General features: G+C 39.5%; 3 protein-coding genes across 4 annotated transcripts in view; 1 reads left to right on the forward strand and 2 right to left on the reverse strand.

The window, feature by feature from the left end:
• The window catches only part of LOC106524768 (SNF-related serine/threonine-protein kinase), a 22,402-nt gene extending 9,725 nt beyond the window's left edge, over window positions 1–12,677 (reverse strand). Inside the window, exons 1-5 of one of the 2 annotated variants that reach the window (XM_014018726.1) lie at window positions 12,457–12,677; window positions 9,894–9,985; window positions 7,909–8,245; window positions 7,392–7,610; window positions 4,381–4,627 (exon numbers count right to left, since the gene is read on the reverse strand). In XM_014018726.1, the coding sequence (XP_013874180.1) occupies window positions 4,381–4,627; window positions 7,392–7,610; window positions 7,909–8,031 (589 nt within the window). In that variant the 5' untranslated portion in view covers window positions 8,032–8,245; window positions 9,894–9,985; window positions 12,457–12,677. The remainder of the gene's footprint in view (window positions 1–4,380; window positions 4,628–7,391; window positions 7,611–7,908; window positions 8,246–9,893; window positions 9,986–12,456) is intronic. The other variant, XM_014018725.1, reaches the window with a different exon arrangement.
• A 2,014-nt stretch (window positions 12,678–14,691) lies between these two features.
• On the reverse strand, window positions 14,692–19,716 carry rpl14 (ribosomal protein L14). The gene is made up of 6 exons (XM_014018728.1): window positions 19,631–19,716; window positions 19,009–19,110; window positions 18,836–18,930; window positions 15,606–15,705; window positions 14,933–14,986; window positions 14,692–14,796 (listed from the first exon to the last, which is right to left on the reverse strand). Exons 1-6 carry the CDS (start codon window positions 19,631–19,633, stop codon window positions 14,728–14,730), a joined length of 423 nt encoding a protein of 140 aa, XP_013874182.1. The 5' UTR covers window positions 19,634–19,716; the 3' UTR covers window positions 14,692–14,727.
• Window positions 19,717–20,186: 470 nt separating this feature from the next.
• LOC106524769 (uncharacterized) lies at window positions 20,187–26,066 on the forward strand. The gene is made up of 6 exons (XM_014018727.1): window positions 20,187–20,291; window positions 20,860–20,888; window positions 22,645–22,694; window positions 22,779–23,158; window positions 24,819–24,949; window positions 25,131–26,066. Exons 2-6 carry the CDS (start codon window positions 20,872–20,874, stop codon window positions 25,222–25,224), a joined length of 672 nt encoding a protein of 223 aa, XP_013874181.1. The 5' UTR covers window positions 20,187–20,291; window positions 20,860–20,871; the 3' UTR covers window positions 25,225–26,066.
• Window positions 26,067–26,295: the final 229 nt, after the last annotated feature.

Below are 26,295 nucleotides of genomic sequence, written 5' to 3' on the forward strand. Positions count from 1 at the left end.
AATTTTCACTGTGATGGACTTGCGACCTGTCCAGTGAGTACTTCGCCCCTTGCACTGTGTGACTGCTGGTTATGGGCACCAGTTACCCTTAAAGGAGTAAGCAGATATAGATAATGGACAGATGGATGAAAGTTTAATTTTCAAGGACTACTACAGAAAACTGAAAATACTGAACATGTACAGACTGACCACATGCCGCCGTGCTTACACATTACCCAGGCGGAACAAAAACTAGTTCCCACCAACTGCATGTCTTAGACAAGATTTTAATAGTTTGGTTACTTTCTAATGTGTTCCAGTTAATGATATTCATGACATATAAATTATGTATCAAAGTATCAATATTTTGATTTTAGAATTGATTCTACAGCATAAAGTTCAGGTATCTGTGGCATTGATATTTTGGTTTGGTTTGCCTCATCAGCCTGCTGATTTTACAGATGAGCCAGAAAAACTAATTTAAAGAAAGAAGCTGTATTTTCTGTAAAACTCCAGGCTGCTAAATGTGAGGAAAATTTTCAGAATGAGACAAAACAGTCATTAATTTAAAAGGAGCGAGTAGCAAAATACTAGAGATAAAGAGGAAAACATTAGATCAGGGCTATTGAACTGGCGGCTCACAGGCCACATCCGGCCCGCCAATTGGTTCATTCATCTCTTAAGCCCAAACCCCCGGTTTTCCACTTTAATTACTCTTTCTTTTAGTTAAACATGGACATGTTTGGTATCTACAGAAACGTCAGAACCTTGACTAGGAGATGGTAAAAACCATTTATATAAACACTAAAGACAGTTAAAAATAAAAGCAGTTGAAGATAAAATGATGAAAGTGAAAATAAAATTGGCTTAAAAATTTGGCAAGTCAGAGATGTCAAAATATTATTTGTGTCAAATAGAAGGCATAATGTGTTCTTTTTGTTTTTGATAATGTGTGATTATCACTGCTTTTATAGGGTTCTGTATGTTGAATCATGATTAAATGCAGCAAAATAAACTAAATCAAAGATAACAGATCTTTGTAATACTTGGTTTATTTACATAATGACTTTAATTGCTGGATGTTCGGCCCCTCAGCTGTTGACCTGCAGAAACTGTGGCCCCCGGAGCAATTTAGTTGAATAGCCCTGCACTAGATAATGTAGCAAAGAGCAGGCTAAATCTAAAAGTAATAAAAGGCAAACTGGGCAGTTAATATAAAAAAACTGAAATATAATTTTCTGCAATACAAAATTTATTTGCATCACACAAAATATTTCAAAATGCATCAGAGGATGACCCCTCTCTGAGTAAACGTGTTGGTTTTCTGAGTGTTTTTGCTCTGAATCTTCCAGGCGGAGCTTCGTTCTGCTGATGGATGGATGGAGCAAAATGCTGCTGCAGTCCCACAACCACTTTACCCCTTCGCCAACGTCTCCTAGCAACCACGACCCTGCTCCCTCATTACTTGCGTCAGCTATCCGCCAAACTTCCCTCCTCGATAACTTTATTTATAAACCAGATGGTTGACACATCTCAGTGGATGACACGGCTCACGTCACCGCAGGGAAGCGCCGCTTTCATCCGCAACAAAAAGGCCGTTCAGTGCTGACATCTGAATGGACGCCATATTTGAAGAGTTAAAGCGATAAACAGTCGGGTGTGTCCTGACATTGTTAACCCCACACCTGAGAGCTCTGCGTCCTGTCCTGATGCTCGTTATGCAACACCGTTTTTCCTAAAAAGATGAAACAATCTTCTGTATTTGAGCACCCCGTAAATTAATACGTTTTAAATTATGCATGTACCCGGGGTCTGTGTAAATGCTGTTAGGTGAGTTATTATTTTTGAGTGCAGCTTCTTGAAGCGGAGGAGGAGAGAGAAGTCTATATTTAACTTTCCATTTATGGAAGACAAAAAGGAAGCAGCCCACACAGTGAAAAAACATGACCAGGAAAAAAAAGAAAAAAAAGAAAGAAAGCCTTTATTATTTTTGGCATCATCCGCTCTGAAACACACAAAACGCTCATTTGTGACTTCCTTTAGGATTTGACAAAGAATGAAGCTGTGTTTGCTTTTGTTTCGTGTCAACATCTCTTTAATTTTTAATTTGTTTCTGTTGAAACGAACAGATCAGGCACTAAATATGATAAATATGTTATGAGGGACAATTCAAGGGAACTAGAGAATCACTGGGCAAACAAATCTTCTGATGAGGCTTTGAACACAGCATTTGTCCCTGATCATCAAGCACCACTGATTACATATTATAATTCTGTTATTTTTAGACACTGTGCTGTCCAAACCAGATGGCTTGAGCCAGTCTGTGCATTCTGCCACTGATGACAACAATATTGTCAGGTTTCAGATTAGCTTTGGCCGCATCTGAATGTACAGCTAAATGAGAGGAAAGAACCCACACCTGCAGGAAAAATACAACACTTACAAAAAGTGCTGTTAAATCAGATCGAGATAAATGATGCTCCCTGACTCTGCTGCTGAACGAGAGTTCAAACAAAACAAGGTGGTGGTTACACCAAACGGTCGGGATGCTTAATGCATCATTAACACTCGTCGAATGGAGTGAGTCCAGGTTTAGGAACATATTGTTGCAAATTTCCCATAAGATTTCAAAATAAAAGCAGTAACCGCCATTGATGCTGTTTATTATGAGACTTTAAAGTTAAGTTTTACTTTGTTTTTAAGACAACATAATAGTGGGATCATTTCAAAATAACGTGCTTCTATGAAAGCCTTTCTAGAGTTTACATGTTCTCTCCGTGCATGTGTGGGTTTTCTCCCACAGACTAAAAACATGCATGTTAGGTTCACTGATAACTCTAAACTGTCCCTAGGTGTGAGTGAGAGAGTGAATGGTTGTTTGTCTTGTTTGTCTCTACAGCATGCAGAATAGTGGCCCTTGAGGACCAGAGTTGAAAACCCCGTGGTTTATAATATTCGGAACGATCAACAGAATTTGCTGCACATTGCAATCTAAAATATGTCTAAATTTTACAAACCCAACTCTAAATCTCATTTCAAAGTCATCCTAAACAACAACTCAACAATAATCTGTTAAAAGATGCCTGTTGGCAAAATCTTACTTCATCTTATTCATGTAAGGTTCCTTAAACTGAGGGACTGAATTCTTAATGACTCCTGTGCACTACCAAGACCTGATTCGCTTCGCGTTTTATCTTGAGCACTTGCTTACAAGAAAGTGCTTACAGGTCTGGCTCGATAAAAGAGAGTGCCGACAGCCTCTTTATCTCTGCAACAAACTGTGCGCGTCATCAGAAAAACCTCTGAACCCTACAGACTGCCAGCAAAACGGTTGTAAAGCAAGGCCAAGTAACCTCCAGCCTCCTGAGGGTCAGGAAAGGACTGCTGGTTTTCCCTGTTTAGCCCCCCTCTGCAGCGGACAGCAACCCGCTGCCGCTGATACTACCGTACAATATTACATCCCAGTTGGGTGGATAATCCCAGCGATCAAAACATCATCATCTCAGCTGAATGAACAATAACTGGAGCCATGCAGCTGCTGCTCGAGAGAACACACACTGAATATGTCCAACAAACAAGACGGACCTCAGACAAGAAGCACACAGGCAACAAAACAGGACAATTATTCCACTTTTGGGATAGAAGTTGCTTGCCATGAAAGATGGAGAAAGAGCGAGAGAGAGAGGAGGACAGATGGAAATGGCCACAGCAAATCCACTCAGTCAGAAAAAAACAAGGCTTCTCTCTTGCTGCTCTCTTTTCCCCCTCCTGTTTCTGCTCTGACGCAGTGGCCTCTGGGTAGACAGAGAGACTGTTGATGCCTTTTCTCGCTCTGTCAATTTTCCTCTTGTTTCTTACGCTTCTCCTCTCCTCTCCCTGCCCCTCGCCTCTGCTTCGATCTCTCTTCCTATTACAATTTAATCCGATATCTGAGTGTTGCTATCTCTGGGAGAGATGGCGGTAGTGGTGGAAACGATGCTGGTGACTCCGCTTCAGGTGTGTATGAGCTCCGCACAGGCTGCTGAGGAAACTAATTTCAGCCTGATCAGATATCAGATTTTTACTAAGAAAGGCCACGACTGACAGGAAAATTAAACTGCAGACAAAAATAAACTGCAGGTGTAAGCACTGCAGTGCTGTAGATCTCTTTATTTCCAGTCTAACTATGGCTATCTGACATATTTTGGACATTGAACAGTGCCACATCTTTTATCAGCAGGCTGATAAAGCTGCTAACGGGTCAAGACGTCTGCATGCAGAGCCCATAAATTAAATGGAGTAGGTCATACAATATAGGCAAACACAATAAACAGACAGAGAGTAAATCTGTAACAACAACCAAAAATAAACCAGCATTGACATCTACCCACTCATTCCAGAGATTTTTTTTTTAAGACTTACCCACTGCGGGAGCATCATACTCGTCCCCCAGCAGTATTTCAGGAGCTGAGTAAGCCAGGGAGCCACAGGAGGTGTTCAGCTTCTTCCCAGGTTGGAAGCGATTGCTAAAACCAAAATCGGTGAGCTTGACGACTCCCTGCTTCTCGAAAAACACCACGTTTTCAGGCTTCAGGTCCCTGTGCACCACATGGAGCTGGTGGCAGTAGGAAATGGCGTGGACGATTTGGGCAAAGTAACACTTGGCCACCTTGGAGAAGAGAGACAGAAATAGTATGAGGCAACAGGAAATTTATGTCCCATTATTTGGCTGTGAACCATTGTCAAAGGATGTCTGGAACAACATAGTAGATCTGCACAAAAGTAGAATGGACTACAAGACTAAAGGTGCCATTATTTGGGAGTGGAAGAAATACAAAGAAACCATCAATCACTCTCAGTCTGGAGCTATGTACTCTATGTCTCATGGAAAGAGGATGATCATGACTTCAGTCACAAAGAACACGTTGGTAACACTACACTGTAATCAACTGAAATCATCCAGTGCCTGCAAGGTCTTCCTGCTCAAGAAGGCACATGTTCAGACCCGTCTTAATTCTGCCAGTAAACATCTGAATGTGAGAGCGCACAAGAGAAATGTTTTTGGTGAAATTAGATAAAAATTGAGCTCTTTACATGAATTTGGTCCAGTGTGTTTGGAGGTAAAGAAAGGAGACATATGACCAGAAGAAAACCATGCCTAAAGTGAAGCACAGAAGTGGAAGTACCATGCTTTGGGGCTGTTTTTCTGCTATGAGTACCCAATAAACTTCATTGTACTGAAGAACCAATAAATGATCATATACCATTGAATAATGACTAAACCAGATTAAGCCCCAACCAGATTACTGAAGATGGTTCCTGCATGGGTCTTCCAACTGAAAACTGGACAAGGACACAAAGCATGCAACCACAGCAAAAAAGGAGTGGCAAAGAATGAACATACTAAAGTCAGGAGTAGCCTATCTATTGTCTGTCATAGGGCCCAAGAAACTGGGTCATCCCTATGTCCCCCAGTACCCATGTTTTAATGACCTATGTACCCCAGGACCCATGTTTTAATGACCTATGTACCCCAGGACCCATGTTTTAATGACCTATGTACCCCAGTACCCATGTTTTAATGACCTATGTACCCCAGGACCCATGTTTTAATGACTTATGTACCCCAGGACTTACATTCACCAGGACCTACTATGTTCCTCAGTACCTATGTTGCCCAGTACCTACATTCTCCAGTACCTATGTACTTCAGAACCTATGTTACCCAGGACTCATGTACCCCACAATGTACTTTATTTATCATCCAATGCATATTCCCATGGGAACATGCATTTATCATCCAACATGCATTGGATGATTTATCATCCAATGCATGTTCCCATGGGAACATGCATTGGATGATAAATAAAGTACATTTACCTTTTTTTTACCTTTACCTTTTACCAGTACCTACGTTCCCTTGTAACTATGCTCCCCAGTACCCACGTTCCCCTGTACCTATGTTCCCTGGTATCCATATGTTCCCCTGTACATATGTTCCCCTGTACCTATGTTCCCTGGTATCCATATGTTCCCCTGTACATATGTTCCCCTGTACATATGTTCCCCAGTACCTATGTTCCCCAGTATCTATGTTCCCCATTCCCCAGTACCCATGTTCCATAGTACTTGTGTTCCCCGGTATCCATGTTCCCCTATACCTATGTTCCCCAGTACCCATGTTACCCAGTATCTATGTTACCCAATATCCATGTTCCTCAGTATCTATGTTCAACAGTATCCATGTTCTGCAGTACCCATGTTCCCCAGTATCCATGTTCCCCGTACCTATGTTCCCCAGTACCCATGTTCCCCAGTATCCATGTTCCCCTGTATCTATGTTCCCTACATGTTCCCCAGTACAATGCATACACTGTAATTCTGTTTATTTAATTTATTTTACAAGACATTTGAAGGGTGTTCCCATTATCTTTCATGACTTTCATTATGAACCCCAGAAAAACATAGGGATGACTCCTGCTACTATGTTACTTATAGAGAATATGTTGTGTTTACATTTTTTTTTTGTTGCCTGACAAGAAAATGTACTGGATGAGGTCCGAACTGATTAGCCACGATGGTTTAAAGGCAACTTAGAAATTTTTTTTAAAAACTATTAAAATCTGTGTAAACGTAATCACTGTTAGACATAAGCCCATTTTAAACCACTTTAATAACTAGGTTACCAGGCAGTTTTTTCCCCCTCTGGCTTCAAGTCAAGATGATATCAACTAATAATAACATTCTATATTCGGTCCCAAGCTTCAGGTACAACAAACTCACGAGGTAGTGGTGCAGGGTGTACAGCAAACAGTAGTCTGTGTAAAGTCAGAACAGACTCTTGGAAGTTAGCCAGTCAGACGAAAGTGGGTTTACAAAGAATTGGCTTTTAAAGAGAGTCTATTTAACTCTGAACTAAAAAGAAATTAGATTGTTCTTTTTTACATTGCCTGTATTTTCACAAAAGAACCAGAATTACTGAAAAACTCACTGAGTAAAATAACCTAAAAGCTCTATAGCACCAAGAGACCTTTAAGGACATTTATTAGCTCCCTTTCAGTTGCAGTTTAACAACTTTCAATGTCAAAGACTTTCACCCCCGGTGCCTGGAATGTATTCATTTCAAAGTATCTGTAGTTACAATGTGCTGGTGGGTCGACTACCACTGAGCTGTCCTACAATATTTCCTCAAAATCAACTAGAATAACAGTAAAATGGATATTCTGTTCCAAAAAAAATGATTCTCATCTGCTTTGACTGTGATTTTTATTACTATCTGTTTTATAATCTTATCTTGAGTCAAGTTCAGGGTCAGGTGGTTTTATAACAGAACAGCCTTGCAGTGCTGGTAATGTGCACAGTTACCTACTGACTGAACCCTGACAGGTTTTTGACGACCTAATATCAGCTCTGTTGCCCTACACCCCTCCCACCTCTTCGCTGAGGCCTCCGTCGTGCTTCATGATGCAGTCGTACATGTCTCCTCCGTCGCCCAGCTCCAGAATGAGGTAGAGCTTGGTGGCCGTGTCGATGACCTCGTAAAGGCGTACCACGTTGGGGTGCTGCACCATTTTCATGCATCGTACCTCCTGGAAAAGGTGGCTCCTTGCCACTGGGTCCAGCTTGGTCTTATCGATCACCTTTACGGCAACCTGGACAGGAGACAGGAGTAGAAGTTGCAACTGCCAGCAAAACTTAAAGCATTTAGCCCTTTGTAAAGTCTGGATCAACTCTAGCAACAACTTTAAAGGCATGGGATCTCTTCACAAAAGCCAACACCAATGCAATCTGTTGTGAAATCAACTTTTTCAAACTCACTGTGCTCCCACTTCATGGATATTTCTGTTTATAAAAGTGAGTTCTTACTCAAACTGTATATTTGGTCATGAAGCCCCACTGGTTTAGTTTCAAAACATTTCACTCTTTATGCACAAATATGGACATGCTCACCTTTTCCCCAGTGAATACATGACGAGCCAGCTTGACCACAGCAAAGTGACCACGACCCAGCGTCTTGTCAAGATCGTACAGTCCAGCAATCTTCCCATCGTGATGACGTTTGAGCCCCGACATGTCTGCTGAAGACGGCTCTGATCAGAGGGCTTTTTGTTGCCTGCTGGGCTTCGGTTGTCAGTTCACCATATCATCATCTGAGTTCAAGTCCGATGAAGTTTGCGGCGCAGTCTGTGGTTGCGTAACGCCTTGAGGTAGCTTCAAGAAACTCCTGGCTGTTGTGGGAAAACAGATTTATCCAGTTCTACTCAGTTAGGCCCCATTTTGTTGTGATCTGTAGACGAGCAAAGAGAAAAGAGTCATATTCATACTGAAACACGGTTTTACAAGAAATCTTCCTAGATCTTTGAGTCATGATTCAGCTTGATGAGTTTTGAAATCCAGGTCCTATTGCTGTTTCATTCCTAACAGAAAGTGAAAGAAAACCAAATGTGCTGTCAGAGTGGCTTTACAATCACAGCAACCAGGAGCATTTGAACATATTTTTAGTGCCAAGAACATTTTCTGACTCAAACCACAAAAGAATCTACAACCATAAGTACTGCATCTGTTCTGTCAGGTCATGTGCTTATCAATGTCAGCTTTTTGTATCTGACAGATTTAAAGTTCTGCAGCCTCCTGACACTCGCTTGCATTTACAGATATGCTGATGACTCTGTACTGTATGTGAGTTTTTGAGGTCTAGCATCGACATTAGATTATGCTTTTGTTTGTTTTAGTCATTTTTACACAAAAACTGACAAAATTAAAGTGCCTGTGACATTAAAATTTTGTAAGAAACATGAATGCATTTTTGAAAACCTAACAATGATAACATTTTGCAAACCAAATTTCATGCCCTTGAGATGAACAAATGTTGAGATATTTGCACGTGAAGTACCAGGAAGTGATACCAAAGGGGAATGTCTGCATGTGAACAGAGCGTTGCTACAACAGCCGACAACACAGACTGTAGAGACGAATCTGATGTTTCTTTACATTATTTTGAGTCACTATTGAACACAGATGATGAAGAGTTACAATTTAAATCATACTGCTTTAATAAACAAAGACCAGAGAGTTTATTTTATTAATGAGTTCCCTTTTGATGTCACTTCCTGTTTCACTTTAGCTGAGCCAAATCCAAAACAAAATAGGCCAGTTATGTGACAAAATGGTTAAAATCATGTTTATCATGCCAAGTTTCTTAAGTATAAAGATGTTAGAGTTTTTGTATTTGAAGGATATGAAAGTCACAGGTACTTTAAAGAATCAAAGTTTGTTTTTTCCTTCTCTACTTTCTGGTGCTGACCTAATCTAGTTCTAGTTAAGACTCCATTGTGTTTGACGCCTACAGCCTTGTAAGAAAATTAGCAGGTTTTATAACGCAAAGATCCTCAATATGTTTTATTATTTCAATGTTATATTTATTTTATAGCTTTAGATAACACTTTCAGTTCTGTTGTTCTTAAACCAATAGTGCAAAAACAGGAAAATACAGTTTATATAATGAAATATTACTTGAAGGAGTGTGTGTCACCTTATGATTTTCTGGACCAAAATTCAGCTCAGTGTCTGTAAAATCAACAGTTGTAGGCATTTTTGTGTTTGATAGGGTCAATTAGCTGCGGTCACCATCTTGAATTGTATTAACTCCAAATGTTAGAAAGTTCCACCCTATTTACTTTGAGAGTTTATTTAAGAATCATAAACTTGTTAATGATATATTCTGTTAACAGACAAATAAACAGGAGCATGATTGCTCATTTCTTAAGGCAGCATGTAACAATAATATGCTATAATCTTTACTCGTGAAGACCTGTGAAACTCTTAATTAATACCAAATGTGGACCAAACAAAGGAACTGTATCACAGTTAATGACAATCTGTGTTACTTTTTGAACAGACACACAAATGTTTGGTCTTTTTTCTCCTTCAATTACCCTGAATTCTGATCCCTGTGCATACTGCCCCTTCACTCGGGTGCTCTCGTCATTCGGTACGTTGCTTCACAGGGTTGATTGTGAAACGGTGCCTGCAGGGGAGGAAAGCCTTTTAGCACTTTTAAGAATCTACCTGCGTGCCAACACTACAACAGTACACCTACGACATGAAACACGCAAAGTACTGGCGAAGAACATTCCTGAGAAGTGATTCTCACCTATAGGCGTTGGCTCTCTCACCTGACTTTACAAAGACAGCATAAAAAACTAATTAATAGTTGCAAAGGTAGCACACCTTAATGTGTGGAGATACAGACGGGGGAAACATGTTTTTAATATTCTACTGTTTGCCTAAATGAAACTATGAAACCAGATTTAGGGCCACAGATTTGCAACTTTTCAGAGTGGCTCTTATCAGGCTATTTGTGCCTTTCTTCACACACAAAACTCAAACTGATAAATACTGTCAGTTGTGCTGAACGCTGCGGGTGTTGATGTTTCCAGGATCTGAAGCAGAAACAGGAGGAAGTCTCACTCCGGTTTCAGATTTGACACACGGCTCTGACGACAGTTCAGGTTAAGGATCAATGTTCAACGTTGGCCTCAGTCAAACCAGCTAATCATGTTTGAACGGCTGATCTGCCAGTCTAAATCTAGACGTCTTATTCACCCCAACAGGGAGCGTTTAATCACTCGACAGGTTTAAAGTTGAATACAGCTGAAACCACAAGTTGAGGAGGAGGTTTGCAGCTCTAATCCCAGTGTGCCCCCGACCCCACCCCTCGTCTCTGCGACTTGTCTTGCTTCCAGAGAATTCATTTACAAGTGATGAATGCGCTGACATTGGTTACATAACCATTCCAAGGAGCTAGTAGTGTATTGATTGACCAGGTAATTGTGTGTGCGCACGCACGAAGACACGCTCATCCTGCGGTCAAGGACCTATTTTAACAGCTGCCCTGCTCTGGTGATGCATTCAAGATAAGAGTTGGTCGTTAAAATTAGTTTCCTGGTGCAATTTGCTTGGTAACCAAGCAAACACTGTAACAGATTGCGAAACAGCCCAGATTTGACACCTCACTGCTAAAGATAATATAAAATGTTAGCATTAGCGCCTTTTTTCACCTTTAGCAGAATCCCAATACCTGAAAAATATAATTATACTACATTTTTATGACCTTCATAGTTGTGTTTACTCAAAGAAAATTTGTTACACTTAAATATAATATATGATAAATTAAATAATTTGATAATATATTATGATATGTGACATGATATGGTATAATCAGTCATATCAACCAACATCATCATACAGTATTATAGCTAGATACCAGACTAGAAGATGGAAGTTGAAGCAAACACCCCTTATCGGCTGGCTGCAGTAGTACATTTAATTTAATTTATTTATTTAAAAAGGACAATGCACATTAGTCAACATTCAATAAATTTAAACGCAACAGAATTAGCACAAAAGCATCATTTTATCCATTTTTAAGTCCCGCCTCCTTTATTTAAACAATTAGGACAACAACAACAACAAAAAATAATAATAAAAGTACACTTTAGATTTTTTTAGGTGTTAATTTTCATTGATTCATACAGCTCTTACCTTGCCGCTGTATGTTTGAATTTGCATTTTTTAAAAGTAGCTTAGTTTCAACAAATGTGTTCAGGCTCAAACAATCACTGTGATTGACAGCCTGTTAGGAGATTATGGCTGAACTTCTGTAAAGGGCTGCACAATGTTAGACAAATGTTTGATACTTTTGTTTAATATTGCAAGAAACCCATATTTCCCTTACTCATCACTTTCTCCTCTGTCATCAGGATCATCTAAAGCAGATAGGGGCATCAAGACTAGTGAATGTATGTTTAACCAAAGATATTAGCAGCAGAACCTGAAAGCACAGAAATAAAACGTTCTTTGATTTCTTGAAAGCCAGTGTGATATTGATATTACCCTCTATGACGTTAAATTTAGGATATATTGTGCAGCCTGGTGTATAAGACATTGTGATAATAAATACAATATGTTGTGATAGAAAATTATAAATTTCAATAAAATATGAAAGAAAATAACTTAAATTAAATGAAATAATAAATGAGAGGAAATGACATGTTCCTATTAAAAAAGTAGTTCACTCAGGTATTGTTTAAACACTGATCTTTAAATAAAAATACAAATATACAGCGCACATCAACATCATTTTCTTAGCCCTCTAAGATAAACAGCATCATCCTGTCTGTGTCTTAATGCTGGAAACAAATGACAGAACCACAGGAGCATGCTTTGGATGATGGATAATTGATCAATAACAGGATCAATCGATGTTTGTTTGTGGTTTAAAGAGAAGAGCAGTGTGCGGTTGTCCGGATGGGACCCCCCTGTTAAAGCCCACCTTCTCTGTTGTCAACATGCCTGCTGGCTGCATTCATGATAACATGACAGCAGCACCACCACCACCACCACCAGCATCATCAACTGTGATGCATTAAAGAAACCCAGCAGACCTCCAGTCACTTCATCCTGGGCCCTCAGCTCCAACACGAGTCCTGTACTTACCAAAGACAGAGACCTGAAATCTGAATGCGTCCAATCTGCTCCATTTCACGCTGCGGGAGCGCGCGGGGGCTCCAGGCTCCGGACCGAGGCTGATACCCGCCTCAGCTCGGCTCGGCTCGGTTCGACACGGTTCTGCTCGCACTCCTGATTGCAAAGCAAGCCCACCGATCCGCGGGTTCATCTGTCACGCTGTCAAACCCGCTCTCGTTCGCTCTGGCGCTATCAGCTGCGCCAAGTAAACACGGAGAGCTGGAGATGCGGCTCTCCGAGCTTTCAAAATAAAAGTTTTACGTGGATGGCTTAATAACAGGTCTTGTTCAGCTGCTTTGTGCGGTTTCCTAATTTAATGTACCACTAAACAACATGTTATCTGTTTGCTTTAAATTATATTATGGGTAAAAATTTATTGTCTTATTTTTAAATTTGTTTAAAGAAAGAAACTAAACAAAATGAATAACTAATTAAATTTTAAAAAGTTTATCAAACACTACATGAAAAGGGTGCACAAAGAAACATCTTATGTCTGTCACTTATTAAAAAGCTCTAAACATATAGTCTATATTTAATTACCACCATGTTCAGAAGTTTATTGTAAAATAAACAACATAATTTTATTGATTCATGTTAATTTTGAAAACAGCTGCACATGGGAAAGACATATGACCATAAACAGTACTTGTATTGTTTTTATATGTACTGGGAGTACACTTTAAAGTAAACAATTAAAAAATTATTAACAAAATTTTTTAAAAAATTAAAAAAGGTCCAATTGGCCTTTTAAATTTTTTAAATTAGTGGATAAATCAAAGTATGTTAAAGGTACCAAATATTTGTGCGAAAATAATTATATGATTAAATTGCATTAGGTTAATACAATCACATCACTATAAATATATTAGAGTTTCTAAAAAAAAAACAAAAAAAAAAAAAACGATGGACCAGCGTGTTTTAAATTTCCTTCAGGTTTGAAATAAACCATGCTTTTATTTTGAATGTTTGTTCCAGCTTCCGGTGTGTGGCTTCCATGAATGACAGCTCTGATCTCTGACGTCAGAGTTACGCTCAGAGCCACAGCGTGTCTTTTCAGGCTCAAAACAGATTACCTTCTTTACCTGGCCTGTATTCATATGTCAGGACCTGCTACATAGGTAGACAAGGATGATACATCAAGTTTTACTGGCGCTATTCAAAGAATGTGCTAATTAGTTATTTATTTGTGCCCACGGACCTCTCTGATGAAACACTCGGCCATGTTTCTCGGGCTGAAGTGGAGCTGAACGCTTGGTGGATGGAGGAGGTGACAGAGGCTGTGTCAGCACTGAACCACCAGGGCAACGTTCAGCTGTTATGTCACATTTATAAACTTCCCAAATGTATTTTACGTAACAGAGCACCTTTCTTTGTGTTGTCTCTGAGGGTTCTGAGGCTGCCATCTAGTGGCCATTTTACGAACTACAGTTGAGTTAGAATAAACTTTTATAATTGTTTGACCCTTTCGCCGATTTATTTTCCCAAATACAATTAAAAACAATAAACTAAAACTATATTCACTTTTTTAAATATTAAGCCAAAGGACAAGAGTAAAATTATGAATGAAAAAATTGTGCACCACCTTTAAGACATACATGCAAGTTCTTTAGTCCCCACTTTAAAAAGCACGAGTAAACATGAAAATTAAGTGACTCACTGTTTTGTCAACTGAGAACCATTTATTTGAACTTTTTTAAGAACAGCTTTTTTCATTTTTGTTCTCAGGATCTTTTTCGTCTCTTTCAAAATGTCGAATCCAAAACACATTACCCTGTTGATATTCTCCCCTCAGCAACTTCCTGTAAACACCTTGAAAATGTTTATTTTTCTGATGGATTAAAGCTGAAGTTAACCCACCCTGCTGCCGCTGGGTCTAAATGACCCAAAGGCAGCTAAAGGATTGAATAAAAAAATAAATAAAAACTATAGGACCGATGACTGCATTGCCCCATCTTAATGGGCTCCCTCTGAGAAAGTTTAGAGAAATATTCTACAAAAAAAGACCAAAGAAAAGCTAATTTTATTTTGCTGTAAATTGGTATTTTTCAAGATGGCTTTTTTTTTTTGCCTAAAAAATGTCCTTATTTGTAGATTTTGTGCTCAGGTAGTAAATTTAAATGACAAGTTGAATGCTTCTAGTTCATCAAGTTATTCCAATAGAGCTGCTATAATTTCTGCCACATAAATAATTTAGAGAAACAGGAGGACAATTAAACACAGAATTTATTTTGTGAAAAATGTTCACTTCTTTGCCGCGACAGTTGCCTGCTTCTGGAGTTTCTTCACCTCCAGCTTGATGATCCTGTTCCTCTGCACAGATAAAATGTGTTCATTAGAAATATAGTCAATGCAGGTTTATTAAAACAAACTGCACACATGACCACTGATCATTAATAACTATCAAACTTTTAATGTCATTAGAAGTCAATTGTGTTTTTGTACTCACCATCCTCTTGGCCTTCATCAGCTTGAAGCGGTCAAAGTCAGACATGTTGGCTCTCTGTAGAAACACAACCAGTCAGAGAGATATGTTAGGTTTGCTTTTTGCTTCATTCAACTTGAACTAATGTGATTATTTACAGGATTAACTACAGCTGAAATCTCTATAATCACTACAATTTCCCTTTGGGATTAATGAAGTATTTTGAATAGAATTAAAATGCTTAAAATGGAGAAACTATGCTTCACACATTTATCATAATTATCTTGTGTGGAACGTCTTAAGAGGATCAGTTTAGGTGCATTAATAAAGTTTTTATTACAGTATGTCTCCACATTTTGAAGTTGTAAAAACAAATGCATGCTAATTATAACTCTTAATATTCTAGATGGAAATTTAAACATTTTTTGCTCTTCATTAAGTTAAGTGTTCATTAAGAGTTTAAACATGAGATGCCTGCTTTATGTACTGTCACCTTTGTTACAAATACTTCAGTTTATACAGCGTAATGTACTTTAAGTACTTATACTTAGTTTAAATAATTTACCTTTTAACACTTTATATAGTTTTTAAAATGGTGTTGAAATAGTGTTTTAGAAATCAACTGAATTGCTGAACATAATTTCTAGCAATAAAAATGAAACTTGTTGAAGTCGTTGGAAACAGGAAACAGTTTTACCTTCTTTCTGGCCTCGATCTTCTTGGCCCAGCTGCTCTGGGACCACTTCTCGTTGACTTGAGCCTTCTCCCAGGCTTTCCTGACAAACTTCTGGCGGGCGCTGTGGACGTCACATACAGTCAGTACAGGTACTAAAAGTCATTACGCTGTCTGTTTACCTCTTTACAAACAAAAACAAGCAGCAGACAGTAAAGCTTACAGTTTGTTAAAGAGTTGGGGGTATACTGATCTTCATTAACTGGAGGCTGAATTATTTTACGTATTAATCTGCCTCTGGCTAGAAGAAAAGCACAGAAGTCTCTCAAACTTTGTGCTTTAATCAAAAAAACAACAAATGAGGTTTGGAGGTATCAGATCTGCAGGATAATGTCAACTCTTTTGATCCAAGAAGAGGGGTGTCCAATCCTGGTCAGAACCAGAACCAGAAATGATAAACCCAGGCGAAAACAAAAACATCTTTAATGATCACGCACTGAAGCCTGGAGGGGAAAAACTGACCGTTTTACCTCTTCAGATCATACTCAGCTGCTTCAAAATCAACATGATTCATGTCTGACAACAACAGGGCAAACAAACATCACATTTTCACAAGTTGTCATGAACCAATAATCAGCTGACTTATTGTTTGCACCTTTTTCAATACTTATTTAATTTAAAATGAAGCCCAAAAATGATATAAAAGTTATATTTTAATGATCATTTTGCAGAACTTTACTATCCTGACAGCTCTACAACAAACAGGATCTTCAAATATCAGTCCTATACGGAATTTGCAGATTTGCTAAGACGTATATCGCACATATTTAGGGATCCTTTTAAAATTGCATCTCATAAAAACCTCCTTTTGTTTACACTTATACACAAACACAAAAACTTTAAATGTCAAGGTACTAATCATAAATATCCACCTGTGTCAGGTCGTGTGGTCACAAGACTACTGGTCTGTTACTTTTTGAGCAACACCAAAAAAGAAAACCAAAATATTCCTTCTAAGTGTTCAAACTTTTAATATTTATGTTGCTGTCAGTGCTGACTGAGCAGCAATTTTGAACTATTAAATGTGATTTTCCTACGTTGTATGGTCATCATCTAAAATAAATTTAAATAAACATCTATTTTTCGTGGCTACTAGCCTGATTAAAACCAGACCCTGTCCTTCACTTCGCTTCGTACAGAGGGTCTGGACTTGATGCATAGAGAATCATTTCATGCAGGAGGCGTGGCCTCTGCTGAAGCATGTGTGTGTTGTCGGTGTAACGGAGGCTGAGCTAAGAAGCTAAACAGAAATCGCGTGTGCTGTAAACCAGTGTTTCCCAAAGTTAGGGTCGGGACCCAAAGTGGGGTCCTGAGAAGATTTTCTCAATCAATTACATTTTTGCCTTAGTTATTTCAAAGGAGTGAGGTTAGTATATTTAAAATGGATAAATGTAGTACAAAAAATATTTTTACTATGCCCATGTTTTGTTGACCTGATACAAATGTTTATCATCCAAAAACAGTTGGGGGCTCAGGTCTCTGCTACTGTTTTGTATTATTTAGTGGGTCAAAAGCTGAAAAGTTTGGGAACCACTGCACTTTGGTTCCCAAAGTTGGGCTTGGGACTAGGGCTGCCACAATTAATCGATTAATCGACGACTAATCGATTATTAAAATAATCGATGACTAATTTAATAATCGATTAATCGTTTTCTTTCTTTATTTTTTTGTTCTTTACTTTGTTTTTCTCTCCAAACTGCTTTGACACTTTCCACTGCCACATCTGCCTTTCTGTCCTTGACACACATGCGCAGTAGTGGTAACTGGGGTAGGCCGTGGACGTCACAAGACATTATACAGACAGGCTCTGTTATCATGGCTACCCAGCAACGGAGCTCAAAGTGTGGGATCATTTTAAGAAAATGAAAGAGAAACCTGTGCAATATCTGCAGAGCAGAACTTGGCTTCCACAGTAATTATTTTTAGCTAGCATATAGCTAAAATCTAACCATGGTTATATAATAGCAGCTGCATTCTGGCGTGATAAGCTATGTTTTATATTCAATTAACGTATGATCTGATTAGTCGACTAATCGAATAAATAATCGGTGATTAATCGATTATAAAAATAATCGTTTGTGGCAGCCCTACTTGGGACCCAATTATGGGTCATGAAGCACCTTGGATAATCTCCAGAAATCAATTTAAAGGGTAATAAAAAAATTGCTGATGTAATATTTTCCCTATAATTATTACAAAAACACAAAATAAGTATTTATATTTGTGTACAAGCTGTTTAGATTGTCAAAAAGCCTGTGTTTTTAGGGTTAATAATGAAGTTCATGTACTCAGACCAGTAATATTTGGGGTCACAAGTTTTTGCCATGAATATTTTGAGGGTCAGAAGATAAAAAGTTTGGGAACCACTGATGTAAACAACTCTACTGAGAGGAGAAAAGTACCGAGCCGAACCAGACGACTGTAAATGAGAGCTGCTGCTGCTTCGTCAGACAAATTTATTTTAAATTGGAAGTCTTATCAACACGGACTGGCTTCTTTCACTTCCTCCACTGCCGTATGCTAAAATAACTAGCAGACACTGCACAGAACATCGACATCATTCAAATCTCCTCCTTCTGTTCTCTGATTGGCCCGGCTAAAAATCTGCCAGTGAAATCCTTTCCAATGGGAGAAGTCACAGACGGAGCAGTGAAGGGAAACTAGAATTAAGCGGAGCTGCGTAGGAAGGTAAGGGCCAGGCTAAGGCTGGAGTAATGGAAATCTGCATTGTTCACCACATAACTGACACACAATACTGGCATAACTTAGATCTTTAACTCCAACAAAAGCTGCTGGATTTGCCTGAGGGAATAAAACAGACTTTTCAACAACCCAGCAGACTTAATTCATCCAAAAATCTAACAGTTTTTGTCAGCACTTTTTATTCCACTGTAAAAATAAGGAAATGCTAACAACACTAATTTTCTGTGCTAAAATCTCGTTCTTTAGAGTGAATACAGGCTTACTTCTGATCCGCTTATAATAATGGTTAACATTCAAATTGCTGAAAAAGCTTTGTTAATAAACAGTTGCTGAAGGTTTTAATGTTAAGTAGAAATTGTGACAATTTGTGTCATTATTGATCCTTTAAATCTTTTTCAGTTAAACAACTGAGTTTAACATAAACCATTTATAAAAACGTTGTAAACACGTCTGTTTTACACAGCACAGTTGTAGCTGATGTCAACACTAACCTGTGAGGTACTTTGATGACGTAGTCAGTGAGCTGCATGCGTTTGAATGGCATGGCTTGCCTCTTCACTCCTGAGCAGGGCCCATCAACAAGAGCCTGGGAGGCACAAAGAAATGATCCACTTTTACCAAGTTTAAAGACAAGTCCGCCACACAGCAGCTCTCAGACACTTACTCTGTTTTGGTCAATGACATCTACGATGGCCACCAGCTTGCCAGCATAGGGTCCAAAGGAGATGTAGGCAACACGGCCGATCTCAACAAAGCGTTTGAACACCTGAGGAAAACAAAAATAAAGATGTGTAAAATTACAAGGGTAACTCTATGGGATGGGGACTGCTGGTCAGTGATGGTTACCATTTAGTTCATAATCTACATTAATATTACTTAGCCGGTCATGCTAAGTAATCACTTTATCAACAGAGAAGCTAATTCTACAACAGTATAAACACCAGAGAAATAAATGCACGATAAATACCACAGCTAGAATGATAGTTTGACTGCGTGTGCAGTTCATAAACTCAATGTTATAGAAGCTAAAACTAGTTCAGGCTGTAGTTCATCCGGCAGCTTTTCGGCCTCCACAACCCGTCAGACCACGTTGCGTTGCGGCTAGTAGCCGACGGTGTCCCGTTTACTTTTTAAAGTCTAAAATAAACGCACATTAATGAAAAACACCTAGCGTGTATGTGTGTAAAAGTGTTAGGAACACATGTGGTCTTTGTTGTTCAACAGAAATCACACACATGACGAGAAATTTTCACTTAAATATCGTCCACTTCTCATGGCGAACTCACCATGATGGCAGTCCGGGAGCAGAAAGGACGATACAGCTTCCGCCTGCCTCACTTACCACTTCCGCCTTTACCACACGCATGCGCAGTCAGCTGTTAAAACTTATGCGCTTATACAACCTTTATAAAAGTGTCTACTGTAGTTACTGTCTAAATTTTAGGAGCTACTCACTAATTATTTTTATGTTATTCTGAATATTTGTGTAATATCCACTGTAAAAGCTTAAAACAAACGTGTGCGTCACTCTCTCATATCGCGCCTATAAAATATCGGACATTAGCCGATCGAGTCAACACGAAATGTTGGAAATAAGCTTTATCGGGTCAAATTAAAAGGATAAAGCTTAATTTTATTGAAACTGTATCTTTATTAACTACGCAAAGCTCTTTAGTAAAACAATCACGCTAAATTAAAGATTTGCGTTAAAATTAAAACGATTGTTATTTTCAAATAGATAAAGGTGAACTGTTGAAATTACAATATTTTTGTTTTGTACTTGAAAGCAGCATTTAGGAGTGGCAGCAGTACGCATGCGCATTAGGTACAGTAGGAGACTTGTTTGTCCTCGTTAGAATCGTCTCCATTTTATACTCTGAGGACTGCTGAAGTACGAATACGGAAGTTACTGTTCCAGTAACAGACGTCTTTAGTACTACATTTGAGGTAAATACATTTCTTTCTTCGTTTTTTATATATATAATAGGAAGTTTTTTTTAAACACAGATAACTTTATTTTTTTTACTTTTTTCTACATTTTCCTCATTTGAGCCCGCGACTCGATTGCACGTACCAAAACTCATTTTTGCGACAAATCATAATGATACTTTGTTAAAGCCTTTTCTTTTTTTTAACGTACAAGTTTAAATTAAACATTTAAGGCCACAATTGAGATAACTTGTAGAAAGAACAAAAGTCTAAAGGTTGAGGGAGGAGCTTAAAGATAAGGGAACTTGTTTACCAAGTTTAGAAAAGTCGCACTTTACATTAAATGTTTTTTTACAGGTTTGTTTTTATTCACACTGAAGAATCATATCAATATATAAAGTATAATCTCCAAATTTTATTTACAATTAAAGTTTCCAAATTAACAAAGAGAAATTTTAGGTCTTTCTGACAGAAATGAACAAACAATACTTTACATTATCTTCCAAAACATTTTCTATAAAATAAAATGTTTCCTGCTCATTTACATGGTTTAATTTGGTTTTTTTTTACTTGTTTTAATTAACAGAAAGTCATCAAAATGGGGGACAGTAAATCGTAAGTACCAGTTTTCTGTTTCTGAGAAATTAAAATTAGACATAAATTGTGTAAAAATCCCCATTTTTTTGTATTATGTGTTTAGTTTGTTCTTAGTCACACTTAAAGTTTCAGTTTGGGGCGAGACTGAACCACACGGCACCACCACAGTACATCAGAGTTTCCTTTGTGCTGCTGAAAAACAAAAAGGGTTACAAGAGACGTAACTTTATATTGTATAATTATATACATACCTATACATTTTAGTTCATTCTATATGTGCGTATTCTAATGTTTCGCCACATGTATCAATGTGCATGTATCTTGTTGAGATTAGTTTCTTAGTTTTGTTAGATTTGCAACAACTTGCTCCACCGCTCAGCTCTTCCTCATTCGTGGTAACTCGCTGCGACACGCCTCGGCCTCTGCAGGATGAGTCATGTGATCTGACGCCATTTGCTCAACGACTGAAGTGGAGAACTACTTGAGTATCGGGGCAAAAGGGTGAACTCTTCAAATTAATTAAATAATAAGAATTTTACAATGAGTTTATTAGGACTGCATGGTCACCTGAAGCAGCTGCATTTAGAGGATCATCAGGACAGCAAAGATTTAGCTTGTGACCTGAAGAATACCACAATATTCACAGGAATCTGCACTCAAAGTAGAGTGAGTAGTCCTGAAATTCTCAGAAAGTCAACATAAAGCCGGTTCCTGTGGATCAGAAGGACTCAGTTCACGTGGTTCAAGCATCTGTTTGAGATATCTGCTTGGCATTGTCCTATGGAAGTGTTCAGGGTACACCCATCTGGGTAAGACGCCCCATGGCTGCTCCAAGATGTGCTAGCAGAATATCCTATCAGAACTGGGAAGTCCTCAGGCTGCTCTAGGAGGATCTAGAAGGCATTGCTGAGGAGGAGACCCTGCTGAACCCGTTGCAACTGGAACCTGTCCACGGATGAACAAAAGAGAAAATGGACTTTGGGACTTTTTATTCCTTTCACTCTGTTCATGGCAGGACTGGTGTGGGCGCGCGTCATCTTACTGGGAGGATTGGAATAAATAACTTCTCTGCTCTTCACATCTGGAAGGTAAACACACAGTCTGTATTGAAATGGTTGAAATGGGTGGTTGAGAGAATGTTTGTGAAGAAGAAAAGCTGGAGTGAACGGATCAGACACGACTCAGTACCATCCTTTCACGAGAACTCAAACAACACTTTTACTGTGAGACGGAACAAGATTAAGTGAGGATGATTCAAACTCTCAGAGCGAACACGTCATTGGCCCACGAGACTTGAAGAACAACCCTGACTCACTGGAACAGATGTTTGTGAGTGCTGGAGATTTCAGAAATGATGAATCACTGTTTGCATCTGGACAAAGTTTCTGTTATACCCAATCCTGGATGACAACAGGATATCCCAAAGGGCAAATGGATGATTTAAGATGAGGGTCGTTACTGACCAGGAGATGTCAGCAGAGAATGAGAGTGGTGCCGTGTGCTACAGAACATTAACTCTCTGTCATTCAGGGCTTGACACTATTATTGAGTTCAACCGAAGACAACTAGACGTCTTTTTTTGATTTTCTGAAGACGTTTTGCTTCTCATCCAAGGAGCTTTCTCAGTTTAAAGCAGAAGTGTTTTCTCCCAACCTTCCTAGTTTGAATTAAGAGAAGTGAAATATCTTTAAAAAATCAAAAAGACGCCCAGCTTCCTTCGATTGATCTAGGATTGTCACTCAGTACATTAAGTTAAGATGTTCTCTTTTTTTAGATTGAAAACAAGCAATCTGTCTGGTTTCCCACGCCCCAATGGAGTCATTGGTAAACTATCCAAATCTGAGCTTCACTTTGAATAAAAATTTGCAGTTGTTTAAGCCAGTTTTTAAAATTTGCCTTGTTTTGTAGGTGCAGCGTACCTAGAAAAGTTGTCAGACTACGTGCTTAATCATAGACATGAAAAGCACGACCTAAAGAGTCCAGCTGGTGCCACCTTGACAATAGGACCCCTGGAGGACACAGAGTATAAAGACAAACCCAGCGAGGTGCACGGGTGCAGCAAGTTCTATCTCCCTACTACAGGTCAAATGGTGGTCATCGGTTACGTGGAGGGCACACAGTACCCCTGCGATCAGCTCATCCTAATGATACACGAGAACGGGAAGCTGTACGGGTATGATGGAGATGAGCTGCACGAGGTGGCGTCCAGTTTGATGCATCTAGATAAAGCTGGGCTAGACTATCCTGCGTCCAAGAGCTACTACTACAGCGAGGCCTTCAAAGATGTGGTGAGTCACTGACTGAGAGGATGTAGGTTTTTATTGATGGTTTAATGAGGGATCACCTGAAAACAGTTATTTGGTACAGTGGGGAGAACAAGTATTTGATTCACTGTTGATTTTTCAGGTTTTCCCACTTGCAAAGCTTGTAGATGACTGTAATTTTTATCATAGGTACTCTTCAACTGTGAGTGATGGAATCTAAAACAAAAATCCAGAAAAATACAATGTATGATTTTTAAATAATTAATTTCCATTTTATTGTGTGAAATAAGTATTTGATCATCTATCAACCAGTAAGAATTTTGGCTCTCACAGACATGTTAGTTCTTCTTTAAGGAGCCCTCCTGGTCTCCACTCGTTACCTGTATTAACTGCACCTGTCCACACACTCAATCAATCAGACTCCAGCATCTCCACAATGCCCAAGACCAGAGAGCTGTGTAAGGACATCAGGGATAAAACTGTAGACCTGCACAAGGCTGGGATGGGCTACAGGACAATAGGCAAGCAGCTTGGTGAGAAGGCAACAACAGTTGGTGCAATTATTAGAAAATGGAAGAAATACAAAATAAGGGAAAATCTCCCTCGGTTTGGGGCGCCATGCAAGATCTCACCTCCTGGAGCATCACTGATCTTGAGAAAGGTGAGGAATGAGCCCAGAACTACACGGCAGGACCTGGTCAATGACCTGAATAGAGCTGGGACCACAGTCTCAAAGAAAACAATCAGTAACACTCTACGCCGTCAAGGATTAAAATCCTGCAGTGCACGCAAGGTGCCCTTCCTCAAGCCAACGCATGTCAAAGCCCGTCTGATGTTTGCAAATGACCATCTGAATGATCCAGAGGAGGAATGGGAGAATGTCATGTGGTCTGATGAGACAAAAATAGAACTTTTTGGTTTAAACTCCACTCGTCATGTTTGGAGGAAGAAGAATGATGAGTACAACCCCAAGAACACCATCCCAACCGTGAAGCATGGCGGTGGAAACATCATTCTTTGGGGATGCTTTTCTGCAAAGGGGACAGGACGACTGCACCATATTGTGGGAAGGATGGATGGGGCCGTGTATCGTGAGATTTTGGCCAACAACCTCCTTCCCTCAGTAAGAGCACTGAAGATGGGTCGTGGCTGGGTCTTCCAGCATGATAACAACCCAAAACACACAGCCAGGGCAACTAAAGAGTGGCTCCGTAGGAAACATCTTAAGGTCCTGGAGTGGCCTAGCCAGTCTCCAGACCTGAATCCAATAGAAAATCTTTGTAGGGAGCTTAAAGTCCGTGTGGCCCAGCGACAGCCCCGAAACCTGAAGGCTCTGGAGGAGATCTGTATGGAGGAGTGGGCCAAAATCCCTGCTGCAGTGTGTGCAAACCTGGTCAAGAACTACAGGAAACGTCTGATCTCTGTAACTGCAAACAAAGGTTTCTGTACCAAATATTAGTTTCATTTTTCTGGTGTATCAAATACTTATATCACACAATAAAATGGAAATTAATTATTTAAAAATCAAACATTGTATTTTTCTGGATTTTTGTTTTAGATTCCATCACTCACAGTTGAAGAGTACCTATGATAAAAATAACAGTCATCTACAAGCTTTGCAAGTGGGAAAACCTGAAAAATCAACAGTGTATCAAATACTTGTTCTCCCCACTGTCGTGTTTAGACCATGGAGTTCTGGGACAAGGTGAGGACTAGTCCTCGAGTGAAGAAGGCTGAGGAGGAGCACCGTGAACTGGTTGCTTCACGCAAATCCAAAGTTGCAGAGTTGATTGAAAAGAGCAAGGCGAAACAGAGGTAGGTGTCCATATTTTTGGTAGAAAAAAACTAGGCCCATACTTTTTTTTGTATAGTTAAAACTTTAAAGATACTTTCTTAAAATTTATGTAGTTGATTCTTAGCTAAAGAAAGACCATCATTACAGATAGTCTTTGTGTTAATGTCGCTGCAGCAGTTAAGGTTGTCCTCTCATTTACAGGTTACGTAAGCAACGTTCAGCCGTCTCACAATCCTGTCACAAGCTCCCCACAAGCCTCTCACAAGCCCCCCAGCCTATCTCCAGCCCCTCGTAGTACATGCTGAACTTGGAGACAAGTCTGTGTGAGCGCGCTGGTTCTACAGTGGCCCAGCTTGAGCTCTGACTTGAACTCTTCTCAAACGTGACCCAAAAGCGGCTCCACCAGCAGTCCCCGTCCAGCTAGACTGAGCTGGAGCAGGTTTGCTGGGAAAGAAGAGAAGGCTGGAGCTCCGAGAAGGAGTTATCTGCGGAATCAAAGTGGGCGTGTCACAAGAGTGGGCGTGTCACAAGAGTGGGCGTGTCACAAGAGTGGGCGTGTCAAAAGCATAAACACTGTGGGCTACGAGGCCTACATGACGGTATCCTTAGATCCTGCTTGATGTCTTTACAKCCTGACCCTGACCCCAACACTAAGGTTAACCAGGAGAAATGTGACCCAAGTAGGGGTCTCCAGCAAAAGTGGTGCCGTATAGTAACGCCCCTTTTGTTCTTGTCCAATCAGGTGGTGCCGTACGGTATCATCCCTTTTTTGCTTGTCCAGTCAGGTGTGTCCCTTTGACAAAGTCCGTCAAATCAGGTGTGTCGCTTTAGAATCGCCTTTCCTTGTGACACGCCCACTCGTCCGCAGAGACCCCGACTTGGGAGCTTCGGGTCCCGGTCCAGGTGTGCAACGCATCAAACTCAAAAGGTTGGAAGTGCTGCCAAAGATGCTTCAGCTCAGAACAAAGTTGAAAGTCTGAATTTGTGTGGAAATGTTTTTTTTTTTTTCAGTGTGTTTAAGAAAAAACACTTTTGCTTTGTCATTACAAAGTATTGAATGTGATACGTCTCACAATGTGAGTGCACATGCACAAAAATACAGACCTGCTTTGAGTTTTGAGACTGAAGCACGTCTAATGCTGCGTTCAAGGCTGGTGAAAAGCTGGGAAATCTGAGGTTTACCACATTTACTGGGATATTGGGGGGGGGGGGGAGAGAAGAGATTCATTTCTGACATCACTTATAAAACCTACAGTTTATTAAAACACTTCAGCTTGACATGGTTCCATAAATGTTAATTTATTGGACTGTACAGCTGAAATAAACAATCCCTAAATGATCAGATTATTATTTTTGTTGAAAAACT

This window comes from Austrofundulus limnaeus, unplaced genomic scaffold, assembly GCF_001266775.1.
Source record: "Austrofundulus limnaeus strain Quisiro unplaced genomic scaffold, Austrofundulus_limnaeus-1.0 Scaffold200, whole genome shotgun sequence".
Lineage (NCBI taxonomy): Eukaryota > Metazoa > Chordata > Actinopteri > Cyprinodontiformes > Rivulidae > Austrofundulus > Austrofundulus limnaeus.